At 43.9% G+C, this 15,875-nt stretch overlaps 1 protein-coding gene across 3 annotated transcripts in view; it reads right to left on the minus strand.

The window, feature by feature from the left end:
- DRD2 (dopamine receptor D2) overlaps positions 1 to 4,471 on the minus strand; it is a 7,541-nt gene extending 3,070 nt beyond the window's left edge. For 2 of the 3 annotated variants that reach the window (XM_010173443.1, XM_010173444.1), the window contains exons 1-3: positions 4,169 to 4,450; positions 1,119 to 1,228; positions 469 to 605 (exon numbers count right to left, since the gene is read on the minus strand). In XM_010173443.1, the coding sequence (XP_010171745.1) occupies positions 469 to 605; positions 1,119 to 1,228; positions 4,169 to 4,450 (529 nt within the window). Of the gene's footprint in view, positions 1 to 468; positions 606 to 1,118; positions 1,229 to 4,168 lie in introns of all 3 variants that reach the window. The other variant, XM_010173442.1, reaches the window with a different exon arrangement.
- Positions 4,472 to 15,875: the final 11,404 nt, after the last annotated feature.

The following is a 15,875-nucleotide window of genomic DNA, read 5'->3' on the forward strand; positions in this document are numbered from 1 at the left end:
TAGGGAGTCACATACAGACCCAAAGTCTCTGGCTATTGCTTGCCTGATAACTAAAAGTCTGCCCGTCTCATGCTGTATACAACGCAGTCTTCCTACGAAACTGATGGCTGAACAGCCGAGCCTTTTCTTTCCTGTTCAGTGAAGCCGTTTGTCCTGTGACTTTCCCTTTTGCATGCTTTAATATAAGAGGGATTTTGACTTTGTAGTGGACAAATGTTAATATAACGTTGACCAGTGTTGTGTAAACTTCTACATAACCTCAGTTCTGGTGGGTCTAAAACACTGGTCTGGAGCAGCAAGAGATGAAACAGATCCAGAAGCAGGATGCCTGAAACGGGCATGGATGCAACCCAGTAAATCTAAAACATGATCCCCAGGTTTATTCCTGACTTGAAAGAAAAGACTATCTGGGGACCCAGCAAAGCCAGGCAGTTGCCAATAGCCAGCTGCAGGTGGCATGACACTCACCTGTGTTGTTGAGGCCGAAGAGGAGCGGGCAGGAGATGGCAAATGAAAGCACCCAGACCACAGCAATCATGACCGTGACCCTGCGCTTCGAGCTGTAGCGGGTATTGTACAGCATTGGCATTGCTACTGCTGTGTACCTGCAGCGTGGAGATACAAACCCAGTTTATTGATACTCTGCCAGCGCTGACAAACTTGGTGGGAAATTACACCTAGCTACTCTGTCTGAAATCCTGGTCCAGCAAGAGAATGTAGGGCAAGTCAGATTTCACGGATCTCCAAGATGTCTACGTTCCCTGCTTTGGAAAGCATGAGGCTGGGCCCAGCTTAACATAGCACTTTTCTTCCACTCTCTCTGAGCTACTCCTTCCCACTGATGTCTGCTCCATCCTTCAAGTATACAACCAGAAATACTGAACTAATGGGGAGATACATGGACAATTCCACTTATGAACAGTGTTTCTGTGTCTGCTTCTAGTGGAATCCCTGTTCAGACCTCATTTAGGTCCTCTATGTTGCTCTTCAAAAGACGTCAACAGCACTAGCTCTCACCGTTTTCAAGTCTCTGAGTCACAGGTAAAATTAGACCATGTAAAGATGGTTGTGACTTGCTACTGTGGATTTGACACGACTTGCTGCTATGGAGCCCTCACCTGTCAATGCTGATGGCACAGAGGTTGAGGATGCTGGCAGTACACATCATAACATCAAGGGTTACAAAAATATCACAGTGGATCCGACTAAACCTCCACTCACCAACCACCTGCAAAGAGAGAGAATAAGGTCAGTAAAAGAATCCACTAAGGATATGCAATTGTGAGGGTCTAAAGGGGGAATTTTGCACAAAGATATAGATGTTTGCTGGTAGCTGAGGTTCTGCTGGTTCCAGAGGGATAAAAATTCTATCTACAGAAGTTCCATCTGAATCGGGTCACACGCAATCAGTCACACACTGTGTCAAGCAGCATTGTTTGCCACTGAGTGCCTTTGAGGACTTTGTCCTGTCTAGTCTAAAGGTCTCAGATGATTACACGGCCACAAAGGAAGTACTCTGCTCCATCCAAACCATTCTTCAGAGTGTTCCTCCGAGGGCTGGTGTGATTTTGTCCATCCTGATTCCATGCTGTTACTCTGTATTGAGTTGGGCAGCCTGAACAGCAAACACAAACCTGGGCTCATATTCCCATGACATCAGGGAGTGCAAGGCTCCTCAAAGTCACAGTGAACTATGTAGGTCTCTGGAGCATTGCAAAGAAGTATTAGGAAGGAAATATATTAATTTTATACCTGAGCACCTCAAATTGTAGTTGCAGCTTTTTACTAGACACTTTTTTGCAGTTATACCTAGCAAAGATTAACAGTAAAGAAGCAGGAGCTTTTCAGAATTTCTTAGTTTAAAAAACTTGGGGTAGAAATTCCTCTTTTTTTTTTTTTTGTGAACGAAATGAATTTAATTCAGAGTGAAAATTCTTTGTCACATTGCCTATTGTGATAAAGATAAAGAACTAATGATAACACTTTCAGTTACCAGTAGCCTTTTTCTCCTCACTTATCTTGCTATTGAAACTGAACTTTAACAAATAAGTTTAATAGCAATTATTAGGACTGCTGTATTTGACATGTGATGAAAAAAGTATATTTCCCTCTAATAAAAATAGAGTCCTACTGCATTTGAAAATAGAATGAATAAGATATCTATTCTTCAGTTATTTCTGCTCTGATATACATAACCATAGGCAGCATAAAGAAGGAAGAGAGAATGACTGCATTGAAGCCTGAGTGACAGATGAATACTCGGTGATTAAAAAAGCAGTTGAGAGACAGTTACATTGGTAACTTTAACGAGAATTTGCCCAAAGGCAAAGGTTTCCAGCCACATAGAAACCTCTGTGAAATCAGTTTCCTGAATGTGTAGTTTTGAGTTTGTGGGAGATGCTGTAAACTGCAGCAGTTCTTTCTCTTAGTGCTTTCATTTATGTAGGAGAAACCTCACCAGTTTGGAGGTAGAAGATTTGCTTGCATCGAGGCTGATTTTCATAAGGAATTCTTTTTGACATTTGTTTTTGTCCAAACTCGTGACACAAAGCCTAAAAAACCAATGAAGATATTTACAGAACAAAGGGTTCTGCCCAGTTTTGATTTCAGATTGCAGACCCAGAGAGGGACCAGAGTGTGCCTAACCCATGTCAGTCCAACGGCTCCTTCTCTGTCAGCAAGTATTTGTCAGGCTTTGTTTGTCGCCTCAAGCTAGCGGTAGGTCTAGTGGAGTGTGGATAAGAGCAGAAATGGTAAAAGTAAGTTTCAAAAAATATATCTATTGCTGAGATGTAGAGTCCCGATTGTCCTACTTGGTAGACTAGTGAAGCAGAGCTTCCTGACCAACTCCACTCACGGATGAGCCCAGAAAGGGGAAAACCTCCTACATCATTTGTGCTTTATTCTTCCACATTAAAATAAGAAGCGTCCGAGAGAGTTATAGCTGGGCCAAAGAGAGCAAGAGCTTCTCACAGCAAAAGCCTCTGCTTAAAATGGGTTATGACAAAGGAGGAATACAATAGAAGAGCATAACTGGTTCCAGAGACATTGACTACAATCACAATCAGCTTCTGGTCATGTTAATAAGCTTTAGCAGATGCATGATGCTTTACATTTTTTAAATGCCATGAAAACAATAATTAACTGGAGTGATAATTAGTATTGTGGTTTCTCAACAGCCTATGCCATGTCAGTGGATTTGGTTTGCTTTGCATTAATACTTAATGGGCTAATTGATTACGGCTTCTTCCCCTGCTCTCCTCTGTTTCATCATTTTCTCCCCCAAATAAGTGCCTGAAAATTAATTGTAAACTCAATATAGTTTCAGCCTTATGCTTTCTCACCACCATTTGTTCTCTCTTGGTTGTGATTGGTATCAGCATGCCAGCTCTCAGCTGACTGGAGAACACGGGCATCACAGCAAAGGGGGGCAAGGGAGGAGGGCTGTGCATCTTCTCTTATTCTTTCCTCTAGAGATATGTTTCTTTCAGGCTACTCTACTGTTTCAAGAGTCATTTGCCATCAAATAAACAGGTGGCAGTCTTGGGAGTACTTGGCTTTCACTGACCACAGTGCCACTCAAATATAACTCTGGATGCAGAAGCATATAGTTCTTTCATATCAAAATGACGTGATAAAAGCAGCAACGTGAAAAGTAGCTCACTTGTCATTGTGTTTCTCTCATATATTGTGACATAAAAGCTCTGGATTCACCTCCTACTTCTGCAGTTGCCTGCTCTACTTACTACCATAGTCTTTCAGAAGTAGGGTTTTGATTATTGTTTGATGCAGTTTATTAGTGTGACACCCGTGATGTTGTTGCAGACTCATTCTTATGCTTGGGAACTAACCATTCACGTATGCAGTTTTGAAAACAAAATTGGGGTCCTTTCACTCTTGACTCCTCTGTTTAAAGGCCAGATTTTCAATGCGATCAGATTGTAATTTAGCCCTCTGAAGAACTGTGTCTTTTCAAGTCAGCCTGTCATCTGCTATCATGTCCATTTCTTGGAAAAAAACTGACCAGCTCTTAGGAAATTTAAAACACTGTTGTTTTTGGGAATTAAGGAGGTCTTGAAATAGCTGATGTTGAGGCTCCTAAACCTTCCCTCTCTCTACCCATTCACCAGAAACATTCAGTACTGCAAAAGAAAGCTGCGTCACCTACCTCCAGGTAGACCACCCAAGGCATGACCAGAGTTGCTACCAAGAGATCTGCCACTGCCAAACTCACAATCAGGTAATTAGTGGTAGTCTGAAGGGCTTTTTCCCTGGACACAGCCATACACACCAGCACATTGCCAAAAACAATGACAAAGATGAGGAGGGTGAGCAGCACGGCGTAGTAGTTGTACTGAGTCTTCTGGTCTGCATTGGACTCGTTGAGTGGCTTGCTCCAGTTCCTGTCACCGATGTCACCGTTGTACCAAGAGAGGTTTAGGGCATCCATGGAGGTAAAAGTGCCAGGTTCCAGCTCTGCCTTGACACAAAGCTGTTGAAAAGACAGTCAAAGGCCAACATGTAAAATAAAAACAAAACAATCACGCATGTTTGGGATTCTCTGGAGCCTGTTCCCCCTACCCTGAATTTCTGTGTGCAAATGGCTGACTGACTGGAAATGCAACAAAGACCCAGACTGGTGGCTGAACTGATGGTCTGGTACCTAGGCAGGGATTCAAGAAGTTAATGTCTATTTCCAGTTCATCTCCCAGCTTTCTGTGGCCAGGGATTTCAGTTGTTCTGTGCTACAGCCAATTTAGTCAGAGTGCCTGGGATTTTTGTGTCTGCTCCCCTGACAGTCCCTAACCACTACCTGCTCCATGATAGGTGTGCACAGTTCAGGCCAGATGTGCAGTGACCCACTTTGTTAATTTTTTGTGTGCTTCATGGGGCTTTGGGCTGTGTTTGTTGGGGGTTTTTTCTTCTTTTTCTTTGCTTTTCCTTTTTTTTTTTTTTTTTTCCAGTAGAGAAATGAATAAATAGATAAAATTATGAACCAAATTGTGATGATAATGAAACTTGACAGTAGCAGTTTTGAAGTCAGGGCTGGACTGTGCCTGCCTCCTGCCATTCCTCCAGTGATGTTGCAGTGCAAAGGGGAAAATGGTGGGGTCGTGACTGGGTGCCATCCCACAACCCAGCCTCTGTAGCTACTGGTACTGGGAAGACAGGTCTCCTGGGAGTGCTGTGGCATCCTGGCAAACCATCATTTCTTCCCTGGCCAATGGCCACGTGCTGTGCACTCTTTCAAAGGTAACATACAAGCAAATCATGGTTTTTGCTGGATAATTCCCTAGAACCTAGGGAATGTAGGTTTATGTTTGTTTTATCCAGACATAGAAAACTGCAGGTGTCTTTTATATTTAGGTGTTTGTGTTTGTTTTATGCAGGTGTAGCAAAGACAACTACAAGTGTCTCTAGTCTTTTGGACTTCCATCTCCCAGGGCTGCCTCTGTGCTCTGCTTCCTTAGCTGAGCCACTTTTGGCACACAGTAAGAGAGCTGTCACTGGGAGGCCTTCCTTTGGTTTCCACTGGTTATGGATCGAGTCCCAGGCTTACAGGCATTTTTTGTGATCAAATGAAAATGAACTCAACAGAGATGATGAAACAATACTCTAAAGAAATGTTGCTGTCTGGATATAGAGGTTTATGAGGTATCAGCTGCAAATGCAGACAGCAAAAGCTGAGCCAGGTGTATAAACAAAGCTGAAGTGTGGGATGTGGCATGTGAAGGGAAGGTCGTGGTTTATGCTCTGATGATACACTACAGTAGAACTGCTGTCTCTTAGGTTGTATTTTTGTATAGTGCAGGCTGGTGAAGGCTCATAAATGTCCATGAGGTTATATGGATTTTATGCTAGCAGTTGATGCAAAGCAGTGATATCAGGAGTCTGCACGCCCTTGGATTGTTGGCATCTAACTGCACATATGTCTACGTTGTAAGAAAGTGGCTAAAATTAAGCTACATCATGCTGACAGAGCTTGGTAGCAGGTGCCTGCTTTGGGGTCTTTATCTGGTGCCAGCATATGAAAACCAGAAATTCCATGTTTGCAATGAAACTGCAGTACATTCGGCCACTGGCTCTGGCATACTGGAAAGACCTTTTCCTGGCTGTGTGTTGAGGCTCTCTGGCTCTCATTTGGGTGGGCTCACTTAAGATCTCCCAGGGTAGGGTTTGTGGAGCGGGTGCTCGTGATGGTTGGCACCATCTTCTGAGTATTTCCACACCACATGAGCAGTATTGTCTAAAATATGAGTATTGCCTCAGTCTGCAAATCATCCCTGTCTTCTGCATAATGGAGCCTGTAGTACAGGCAGAACTGCACATGCTTAGGTCTGACTGGCATGCACCCGAGTCCGCCTTTCAGAGAACCACAAAGGTCACGAGGAGAGGAGCACTGAGCTGAATTTCACTGTTGGAGCTTCCCTGAGCTCACCAGAACAGCTAGTGCCAGATGCTCCAAGGACAAGCAAGTGGAGTAGTCTGATCATAATGACACAGCTCTGGCACGCAGCAGAGGCAGGCAAATGCTAACATGGAGTCATAGCTGTGCCTAACATAGTCAGAGCTGTATGTCACCTCATTGAGTGAGGTGACATACAGCTCTGTCCCATTTGTTGAGACAGAACTTTGTCGACCGGTAAATTAACATAGTGAGGCCAGCAAAACCAGAGTTGTCATAGCCAGACTGCCAGCCCCAGCTGCAGAGGGTCTCTGGAGTGGCATTAATCCATCTTGATCACTTCAGCCCCTTGCTAGGTTTGCTTGTGTGTTTAAAAGCAAAGTATCCAGATTGTACCTGGGTATGAAGTAGCCGCTACCTCGAGAAATGATGGCACATCAGAGAGCACGATCAAAGAGTAAAGTTAAGAGCCCTTTAAAAGCAACTGGAGATTTAGATGACTTTGGTTCTGGGGTTCCTGGTTTGAGAGATCTTGAAGGGACCTCATCGACTGCTCAGCGCTTCCTGAAATCAAGTATTGCACGTTTCTCAAGCTGTATCTCCAGAAAGACCACTGTGATTTGAAAATCTGGTCATGATCTTAGACATCCTAAAACAGGCCATTTAATTTTCTTAATAGAAGGCAAAGTGAATTCAATTTATAAAACCACGTAAGTGATCAAAATAGCAAAACATTTGCAAATATCAAATTCACCTGGGAACAATGGTTTCTTTATGTTTCACTGAGCTTTTGTGTGCTTTTCTCATTCAAAGAACAATTTGTATAATAATCCTTGGAAATTTGTTGCATAGGGGTCCTTAATAGCTGATAATTCAAAAAGTGTCTGTCTGACAGTGCTATCAGCAGCACTTGATAGCTCTACAAATGTCTTCTTAGAAACTGTCAAAGTGTCAGAAATTAATTAAATGTTAGCTTATGTGACTCAGAGTGAAGGGGAAAAATCAATGCTAAATGCAGCAGCAGTTTTTTTCTTTTCTCCCGTTGCCTTTTGGTAATGCACAAGTATCTAGAGAAGGCAGAAACATGCATAAAATGCAGGATGGGAGGAAAAAAAAAACCAAACAAAGAACAAAAAAACAAAACCAGGAACATAAATATACCTTAAAAGTATAAAAGGAGTGGAATGATTTGATATGTGCAGGATCAGCCCCTCGGTCCTATTCCAGCTCCTCTGAGCTCTGACTGCAGTTCACAAAACAGGATTGTGTTTCACAGAGAACAGGACAGAGACGAGGGTGAGTTGTGTGCACAGTCATCCCAGCCCTGCGTGCTTTGCAGGTCAGCAGCAGAGCTGCAGGAACCATGTACAGCTAATCCCTCATGTGCATCTTTTGGGCTTTTGTTTGATGAGGTTTAGCTAGAGAAGGCCTTGGATAAAGTGAGCAAAAACTCTCTTCCATTTCCTTCTGCAGCTTCTGCCAGATTTATTTTTTTCATTCAGTAGAACTTTTTTGACAGCAATAGCTTTTGTCTTTTCATGCAGCTGGTCATCATAAGGAGAGTTAAAGGTTATGTTTGAACATTGTACAAAATGAAAAGGTTTGGTGTTTCTATTGTAAAAAAAAAAAAAAGTTTTAATTTGGGAAAAGGAAACACAAAAAAAAGTTCCAAATATTTTGCATGAAATAAGGAAACTAAAACACAGTGTAATTTGTGATCATGCGATTAAAGGCTGTATCTAGTACATATTCATATGGTACAAAACTACAGTTACATGGATAATTCTGGTAATTCCTAACTTCTGAGAATTTGAATTTTCAGTCCTAAAAATAATCTTAATTTCTCAAGATACGGAACTGGCATCATTTGGAAGCAATGTGGTGGCCATTAGAGTGTCTTTTGAGTCTTTCAGTATTGCTTTAAGGAGCAGTTGTTATTTTATTGCTGACAAGTTGGTAGTAGCGAAGCAGGAAGCACTTTAAAAAGCTGACTAGAAAAGAGAGTGCTTTTTACTTTGTTTGTCCAGGCACCTGCATTTTCACATGGAGGCAGAGGGAAGGGATCATAAATACAGAGAAAAGGTAGCACGGATGGCACCTCGATACGCACTGTCCTTGTGGAGTTTCAGGGTCCCTGGACGCTCCTGCCAGAGGCAAAAAGGAGTCTCAGTTTTAGCTGAGACTTGGGATGCAGATGTGGGTAGAGTCCTGAAATGGAGCCAATTCCTTTGTGAATTAACTGCAGTAAAGCCACTTTAATTCCTCTACACGGTCCCCACAGATTTTTAGTATGGCTGAGCTAATCCAGATATGGATTTACTGAGAGGTCAAGGGCAGGACAGAGCAGCAAGGTTGCAGCCTGGTGTTTGATGGCAGCAGTGCAGCAGCGTGCCCGCATCACACGGCATCTCTGCCACCTCCCCTGCTGCCGGACCAGGCGTGCACCCGCATCTGTGCCAGTTCCTTTTCCATTAACTTCCTCCAGTGCCCCTGTTCAAGCGTGCCCTAACTGGGAAGCACTCTGCCATCCAGAGGAAAACAGCCTCTCTCAACAAGTTCCCATGCTTTCCAGATGTCTTCCAGCATCTGGAAGCAACCTGTTTGGCTGCTACTCCCTGTTGGAAACAGCAGGGAAAAGAAAGGGAGCCAGGACAGAGGCTGTAAATGCAGAGCCAGAGTTTTTCTCTCCTTTGTAGTTAACTCCTCATTCTTCTCAGAGAGCAAACGGAAAAATACGTTTGTGTGCAACGCCGATATTTCTTCTTGGCTCCTTATGATTGATCATCTAATTACATTTGTGGCAAACAAGCACGACATCTCCCTGGCAAATGTGTAAGGTTCACAACTGGTAGCAACAAACCATTTGTCTTTCTGGTACAATCTGAAATATGAAATGTGTATTAAGCAGAGAAGCAGAGTTTGCTCTGTCATATAGAGGTAGGTGCACCAGGCAGCTCACTGGGAAGCAGCAGATAAAAGGCTCCAGCAGAAACTCATACCTACAGCTTGTCTGTGCCTGAGTAGTATCCTGGGTTTGCCCTCTGCTTTTCTTAGTTCTGTGCTTAGTTCTGCTCCAGTGCAAACATCTTTTTTCTCTCACAAATAGCAAAGGTGTAACACACTTTTTGGTCTTTACTCTGCTTGCAAAAACCCTCAGGTACAAACTATTCAGAGCCCTGATCCTGAGCTAGTATCGATGTCTAGCAGACACCGCAATGTGTGTAATTGCAGAATCTGGTTTCTATTTGGAAAAGATTTGTAGCTTTCGGAGCTAATCTGGACCTGGCTGCCAAGACATACAGTCAGCCTTTGCTTCCTTATAAAACAGTAGGAAATTCCCTAAGGCTTTGCCCCAGATGTAACTCATTTCAGGTGAAGTTTGGAGTTCAGGCTGGCAGAGGTAGGCACAGGAGCTGAGGCATGCAGCAGCAGGAGCTGCTCACCACCGCGATGCCTGAGCAAGGGCTGTGTCACACCTCCCCTGGGGGCTCCAGGCGCTGAGCAGCACAGCGAGGTCTGGGGGGGTTGTTGGTTCAGCGTGCTTTTGGGGGGCAGGCTCTCCTGTGAACTCCAGACACAGTCATGCTGCATGGCTTGGGACTCCTGGTTGCCAGGGCACCTCAGTGACTGAACTCTATGTAGACTTAACAGGAAAACAGCAACAAAAGCCACCAGCAACAATACCCTGATGGCAGATGCTTCCACAGCAGCCTCAGAACAGTCTCTACCTCGCTTTCCCAAGGTATTTCTTGCAAGCAGTTCTTGCCAGATTGCCAATTTCTCTCTGATTGCTGCTACCCAGACGTGTACCCATCAAGTTACTGGAAGTCTAGCCTAGAACTATGTGAGAAAGGTTGTTTAGAGACAGATTTGCTCCAAAGGCATTTCTGTTTCACAGAAATCAAAGTCTAAGTGAAATTTGCATAGTGCAGTGCCTCCTGAGTATTGTGATTTTCCTATGAAGTTTCAGGTTCAATGGGCCACAGGAAAGCTGTCAAAATGACATCCTGTCTGTCTTGAAGATACTTCTTGCTGTTTACTGGACTCCACTGAAAAGGCAACTGAGGCATTTCAGTCAAGGCAAGTAACATATTCTTTTGGAGTAGGAAGGTGGAGGGAGAGAAAGAGAAGGGGTGAGTGTGTTTGAGGAGTGGTTATTTTTCCACGTTCTGGAGCAGTGTGCAAGGGAAAGCAGCTTCTGGAGTAGTTTCACTGTTTCTTGCATGTAAGCCTGGAATTGATAACCCACGCTTATGAATTCTTGGTCACTGTAAACTGGAGAGCAAGGAAGCTGTGTAACAGGTTAGCAGTAAGGACCTCTTCCCATCCAGTTCTACACAGGGCACAGTGTCCACAGACATTGGGAAGGAAGAGGAAAGGTCAGGAATTGGGAAAATATTGCAAATTCTGTTTCAACCTGAGAACCATAGTACCCACTGCCACTGCTAATGCTGGTGCAAAATCCCAGCCACCTGCCTTGGCATCTGACACTCCAGGATCAGCTGATACACTGAACACAACAAATAAGGTCCCAGTGGCTTTAAATACTGAGTAGGACATGCAAATACAGCAGGGATTGGATAGTCATGACTGATGAGATCCTGGCAGTAATTGTATTTGAAGCAGTTTTGAGCACAGCCTGCATCTCTTCAGAAGGCAATACTGGGCAGACTTAACTTTCTACCCACTTTGTGCTTTCTTAGCAATAAGTCTCTAATAACAAGTGGAATACACAAGCAGTAGGTTTAGCTACCTCTGCACCTAGCAGTACAGAAATTAGAGACAGAGATCCTGGCAAGGCTGGGGTTTTTTGGGTTAGTTTTGTTGGGGGTTTTTTTCTGGGGGGGGGTTGAATTCTAACCTCAGCACCAGGCAACCTTCATATCTATCCAATACAACAGTTCTTTCCATCGGCTCCTTGCAAAAGCCTCTTGAAAAGCTTCCCCCTCTCCTGCCTTCCTCCATGGCTCCCCAATCTTCAGATCCTTTGTTATTCAAAATAGAAGTGCAAGGCATTTTAACCACAGTTATTGCTCACTTCTGATTCAGAAACATTGCTGCATTTCACTTGGTCTTGCGTAATATCTAATTGGATCTTCCTACTAGAAAGTGTGCGTACGTGCCCCCAGAGTGTGTTGTAAAGCACCTAATCTAAGCACTTCCTGCTGTAAGTGCTCAGAAGTGCTGTTAGCATGGGGTTTGTATATAATACACTCCTGCCACACAGGCCTTTGACTCACCAACTTGAACCGTTCTCGCTGATGCCACAATATTTTGTATTCACAGTGCTCTACTTCTCAGTAATTGCATTCTTCAGAGCTCTCTGCACTAATTCTGTAATGTGAATCACCGCCTCCCTAAGAGCAGCACTGGGACAGAGGGTGAAGAGAACCACAGCAGCCTGAGCTCCTCTCTCTGGAACAGAGTTTCCTTCCTGTAGGAGCAGGTGACAGGATGATCTTCTGATAACTCTGTAGCTCAAGAACTGCAAGGCTAATGCCTGGTTTTAATGCAGATGCTTTGATGCTTTTGACTTTGAGAGAATTCACTTGATTTCTCAGTTCTCCATTTGATGGCCACTGTCAGAGATGCGTTTTCTGACGAGAAGGATGTCGGTTGTTATTAAGCATTGCACTACGTACAGACCTAACATCCTGTTCTGTACAAAAACCCATTTTTTCTTAATTCTTTTATATGTCTCCTAATGCCAAATCTCTGACTAGATCCGAGCCTCTGACTAATCTAATAAATTCCCAGCCTTATGATACTGGTGTTCTATCCTCTTTTAGAATTTGTTATGTGTTTGAGATCATCCACCAATGCCTGCAACTAACTCTTAATCAGCAGTAGAGCTAATTGTATTATTTGTGAGGAATTGAAAAGGTTGCATCTCTTCGCTCCCCATCCCCAGTACTTATGTATACATGCAGCTGAAATGTGAACAAAATATTTACTTTTAAGGGCTGGTTAAAACGTGGCAAATGTTTAAGGAATTTTTTTTAATTATTTGGGTTTATCTGTTTAATATTCACTGTACATTTTGATGCTTGGTGTTTGAAGTATATAACTTAATTTGATTACAGAAATAGATTGTGTTAATTCCTTAGTTGAACAAATCTTTTTTTCTCACTCCAGTCAGGCTTCCTATGTTTCTGCAGCACCTAGCACGAGGATATATCAGCTCTGAGTCGTTCAGCTGTACTTTATTAAAAGTACATAATAATAATTCAGAGTGAGGAGGCCAAATATTTGCCTTCCACTTATGTCATCCAACATTCATTTAACATCTGCTCTTTTCATTGCCACTCCTATCGCTAAGCTTGTTTGCAAAAATATTTGCCAAAAGAAGTGAATTCCAGAGGAAAGGAGAGTTCTTTTTTTCCCTTCCCTTCCCCCTCTTTTTCTTAGGTGTTGTGGGTGTTTGCCCCAAACTATATATGACTAATATTTGCCACGAAGTCCCTTTTAATAGATTCTTTGTAGATGATTCGTTGAAGATGTGTCAATCAGCACAACATTCACACGACTCCTTCTTGCTCTGAGTACCACTTCACCTCAAGAAAATATTAGCTGAGTTACTGCCCTGTCCCTCATGGCAAATGAGTACAAATACAGGCTACCAGCAGCAGAGGGGAGGCGAGGAGACTCTGTGTATTCCTCCTGTACAGATCAGCCAGTGCTCCTCGAATTTCAAATCCTGATGATCTTTAATCATATAATCCCTGGCCCAAATCAGCTCCACTGTTCAGCTTAAATCCCATCTCTCATCTTTGCAACCAAAATGTGAGTAGAAGGAGGACATGTCTCTAGTTCTGGACCTGTCCTTTTACATCTCCTCCCACTGAGTGGGCATTCAGCCATAGAGGAATTGGGCTGGATCATCAGCTTCTGTAAATCAGCATCTGTTGTTGTGGCCGTAGTGCTGGAAAGGACTTGGAGAGTCCTGTGGTTCCTGTTCTGCACCATGGCCATTCCGTGACAAGTGCTTGAACTTCTTGATCTAGCGTTCTTCAGTGTCTTCCAGATATGCAAAATGGTTCACTACTGTTTATAAATGCAATATGTATTACCTTTGCAATTTGTCTTTCCATTCTAATGCTACTGCATCATTGTGTCCTCTCTTTGTTCGATTTAGTCTACTCGTGGGGGCAGAAATTCACTATGCAGCAGGTCTTTGTCACTGTTCCTTGTGATACAAAAGCTCATGTTCTCAGAAGAATTATTACTCCTAGGCATGATTTTATTCCCAATGGGAGTTTTGTCATGATTTCTACTGGATTTGGCCCTCTGCCTCTGTAGCAGAAGTAGCATATGTATTTGGATCTCAAGCAGACATGTGAAAAAGTGTCAGACAAAAAAAGCAGAGTGTGTAGATCTTAAATTTTGCAGAGACTTTTCAATGTGCCATTTGAACCCCGACAAAACCTGTTTCCTGGTGCCATTCACATTTCAGAGGCTGGGGAAATTTGCAGGCAGTTCTTCCTGTGATGATGATGCAGTGACTCCTCGCTCACACCCCTCTTTTCCTTGGGGCAACCGAGGACAGCCACTCCCCTCTGAACATACAGCAGGGAAGCAGACTAAAAAGGAGCCAGGCATCTTTCCCCACCAGCCTTTTGGCTGAGCTGATGAAAGATGCAATGTGACAAGAAGTGTCATCCGTGATCAGATAACCCTGTACGATGTCGATGTCGCCCCCGCCTGACTCGCCGTCAGTTCCCTCGTTGGCATCGCGAGAGTCAAGCACTCCCCAGTGCTCCTGCTGTGCCAGTCCAGCATCTGCACCAGCTAAGTGATGTCAAGGTTTTTATCCTGGTTTCCTAAAGAAAGATGCTCGTCGGGTTACATGCCGGTAGGGGGGAAGAGGATGTTGTTTGGAGGGTGTATTTTTTTCTGCCTGGCCTTTGGAACTGTTTGGCTGGTGTCAAACTAGCTTCCTAAGAACAGAGAGGTCTCACACTTCATGTGAAGTTCTCCTACAGTTTCTGTCATTTGATAGTGGAAGGAGAAGATAGCCATCTTGTCATGTCTCTTCAAAGACCTCAGAGGATCTGTACGGGTGATTCAACCCACAGGAAAGCAGAGGTTTTGCTTCTGTCATGTGTGGAACAACTTGTTTTCTAGCTGAATGCGTGGCTGTTTTGCTTTGTCGTGAGCCAAGATGTCAGAAAAGAGGTTTAAGATTTTACCTGTCCTGCTTGTTTTCACGAGGCAGAAGGCACTAAACTGAGTGTCTCCCATAGGCCTTCATTAAACTTTAGGCAGGCTCATTAGCATTCTGAAGTCTAACTACAGCACATATGTGGATCACAGTGTGAGAATAGGCTGGCCTCCCAGGTATCCAGCCTGTTGCTAGAATATCGCTTGCTCAGTTGCTGGATTTGGGCCGATTCTTTGGTGGAGGAGCAGCTTTTGTTAATCTGAAAGCTGGTAGAAACCTTGAAAAGATGTATTTTTACCCCGTACTCTGCGTGACAAATCCCTAGCCAAGGGAAACTGTTATTCAAAGCTTCGGTGCTTAAGAGATGTTCAATTTTTCTGAATTATTTGACTGACTCATTTCAGTTTCAAGGTGGCAGAAAAGTCTGCTTGGTCAGAGGAGAGAGCTGCTGTATGTGGGAGCAGGTTACAAGAGGCCAGCACAGACTAGCTGGTTATGTTTGGATTAGTAGCCTGTGTAAATTCTGCCACGGCCTTTGCTGCATGAACACTACTCCTAGTTTTAAACACAGAAGGGGCTCTGGGAGGGTGCTGCAAATCTCAAGGCAAGGGATGAGTGAAACACTGTGCTCCTGTCTCATGGTTTGCAGCGGAGTGGAGCCACTCTGGTGAGGCCAGCTGACAACCAGGGCTTCTGCCTGTGTTTCTCTAACTCTTTGCCCTGCAATCACTGCACACACTCAGCAGCTGCTCTTGTAAGTTTTACCTCTCGACTTTTACTCTGTTAGCAAAACTTTCAACCTGCTGCGAGGCATTAGTACACAAAACCTTTAGTTTACAAAACGCAGCCATTTTGCCATGAAAAGTTTATAAACTAAATCCCCCAAACAAGCAACAGGAGAGGACAAGAAAGGAAATGTTACTGTCGCTGTTTGTATTGCAGAGATACCCAGGCCCTTGGGAGCCCTCCAGCTTCCCTCTGTGCAAGCGCTGAGCAGTTTACAACACAAGTAGCGGCTCGGCTCGTCCGCAGAATCCATCAGCCCCGGCACCCTTGGCCTGTAGCCCCATAACCCTCAGGTTTAGTGGCTGAGAACACGTGGAAGTGGTGAACAGAGTATCTGTGAATATTGTTTGCACTGGCAGCTCCTCCAGTGGAATTTATCTGGGCTCAGTCATCGGGTATAGTCAAAAAAAGCCTGCAACTGTGAAAGCCGTAAAGAGGTATGAGCTCTGGTGACAGGACCCCTATCCTACAGTGTGCACATCTAGCACCTAATACAGTGGATACTTCATTTTCTCGGAGGCT

This window comes from Antrostomus carolinensis, unplaced genomic scaffold, assembly GCF_000700745.2.
Source record: "Antrostomus carolinensis isolate BGI_N321 unplaced genomic scaffold, ASM70074v2 scaffold9538, whole genome shotgun sequence".
Lineage (NCBI taxonomy): Eukaryota > Metazoa > Chordata > Aves > Caprimulgiformes > Caprimulgidae > Antrostomus > Antrostomus carolinensis.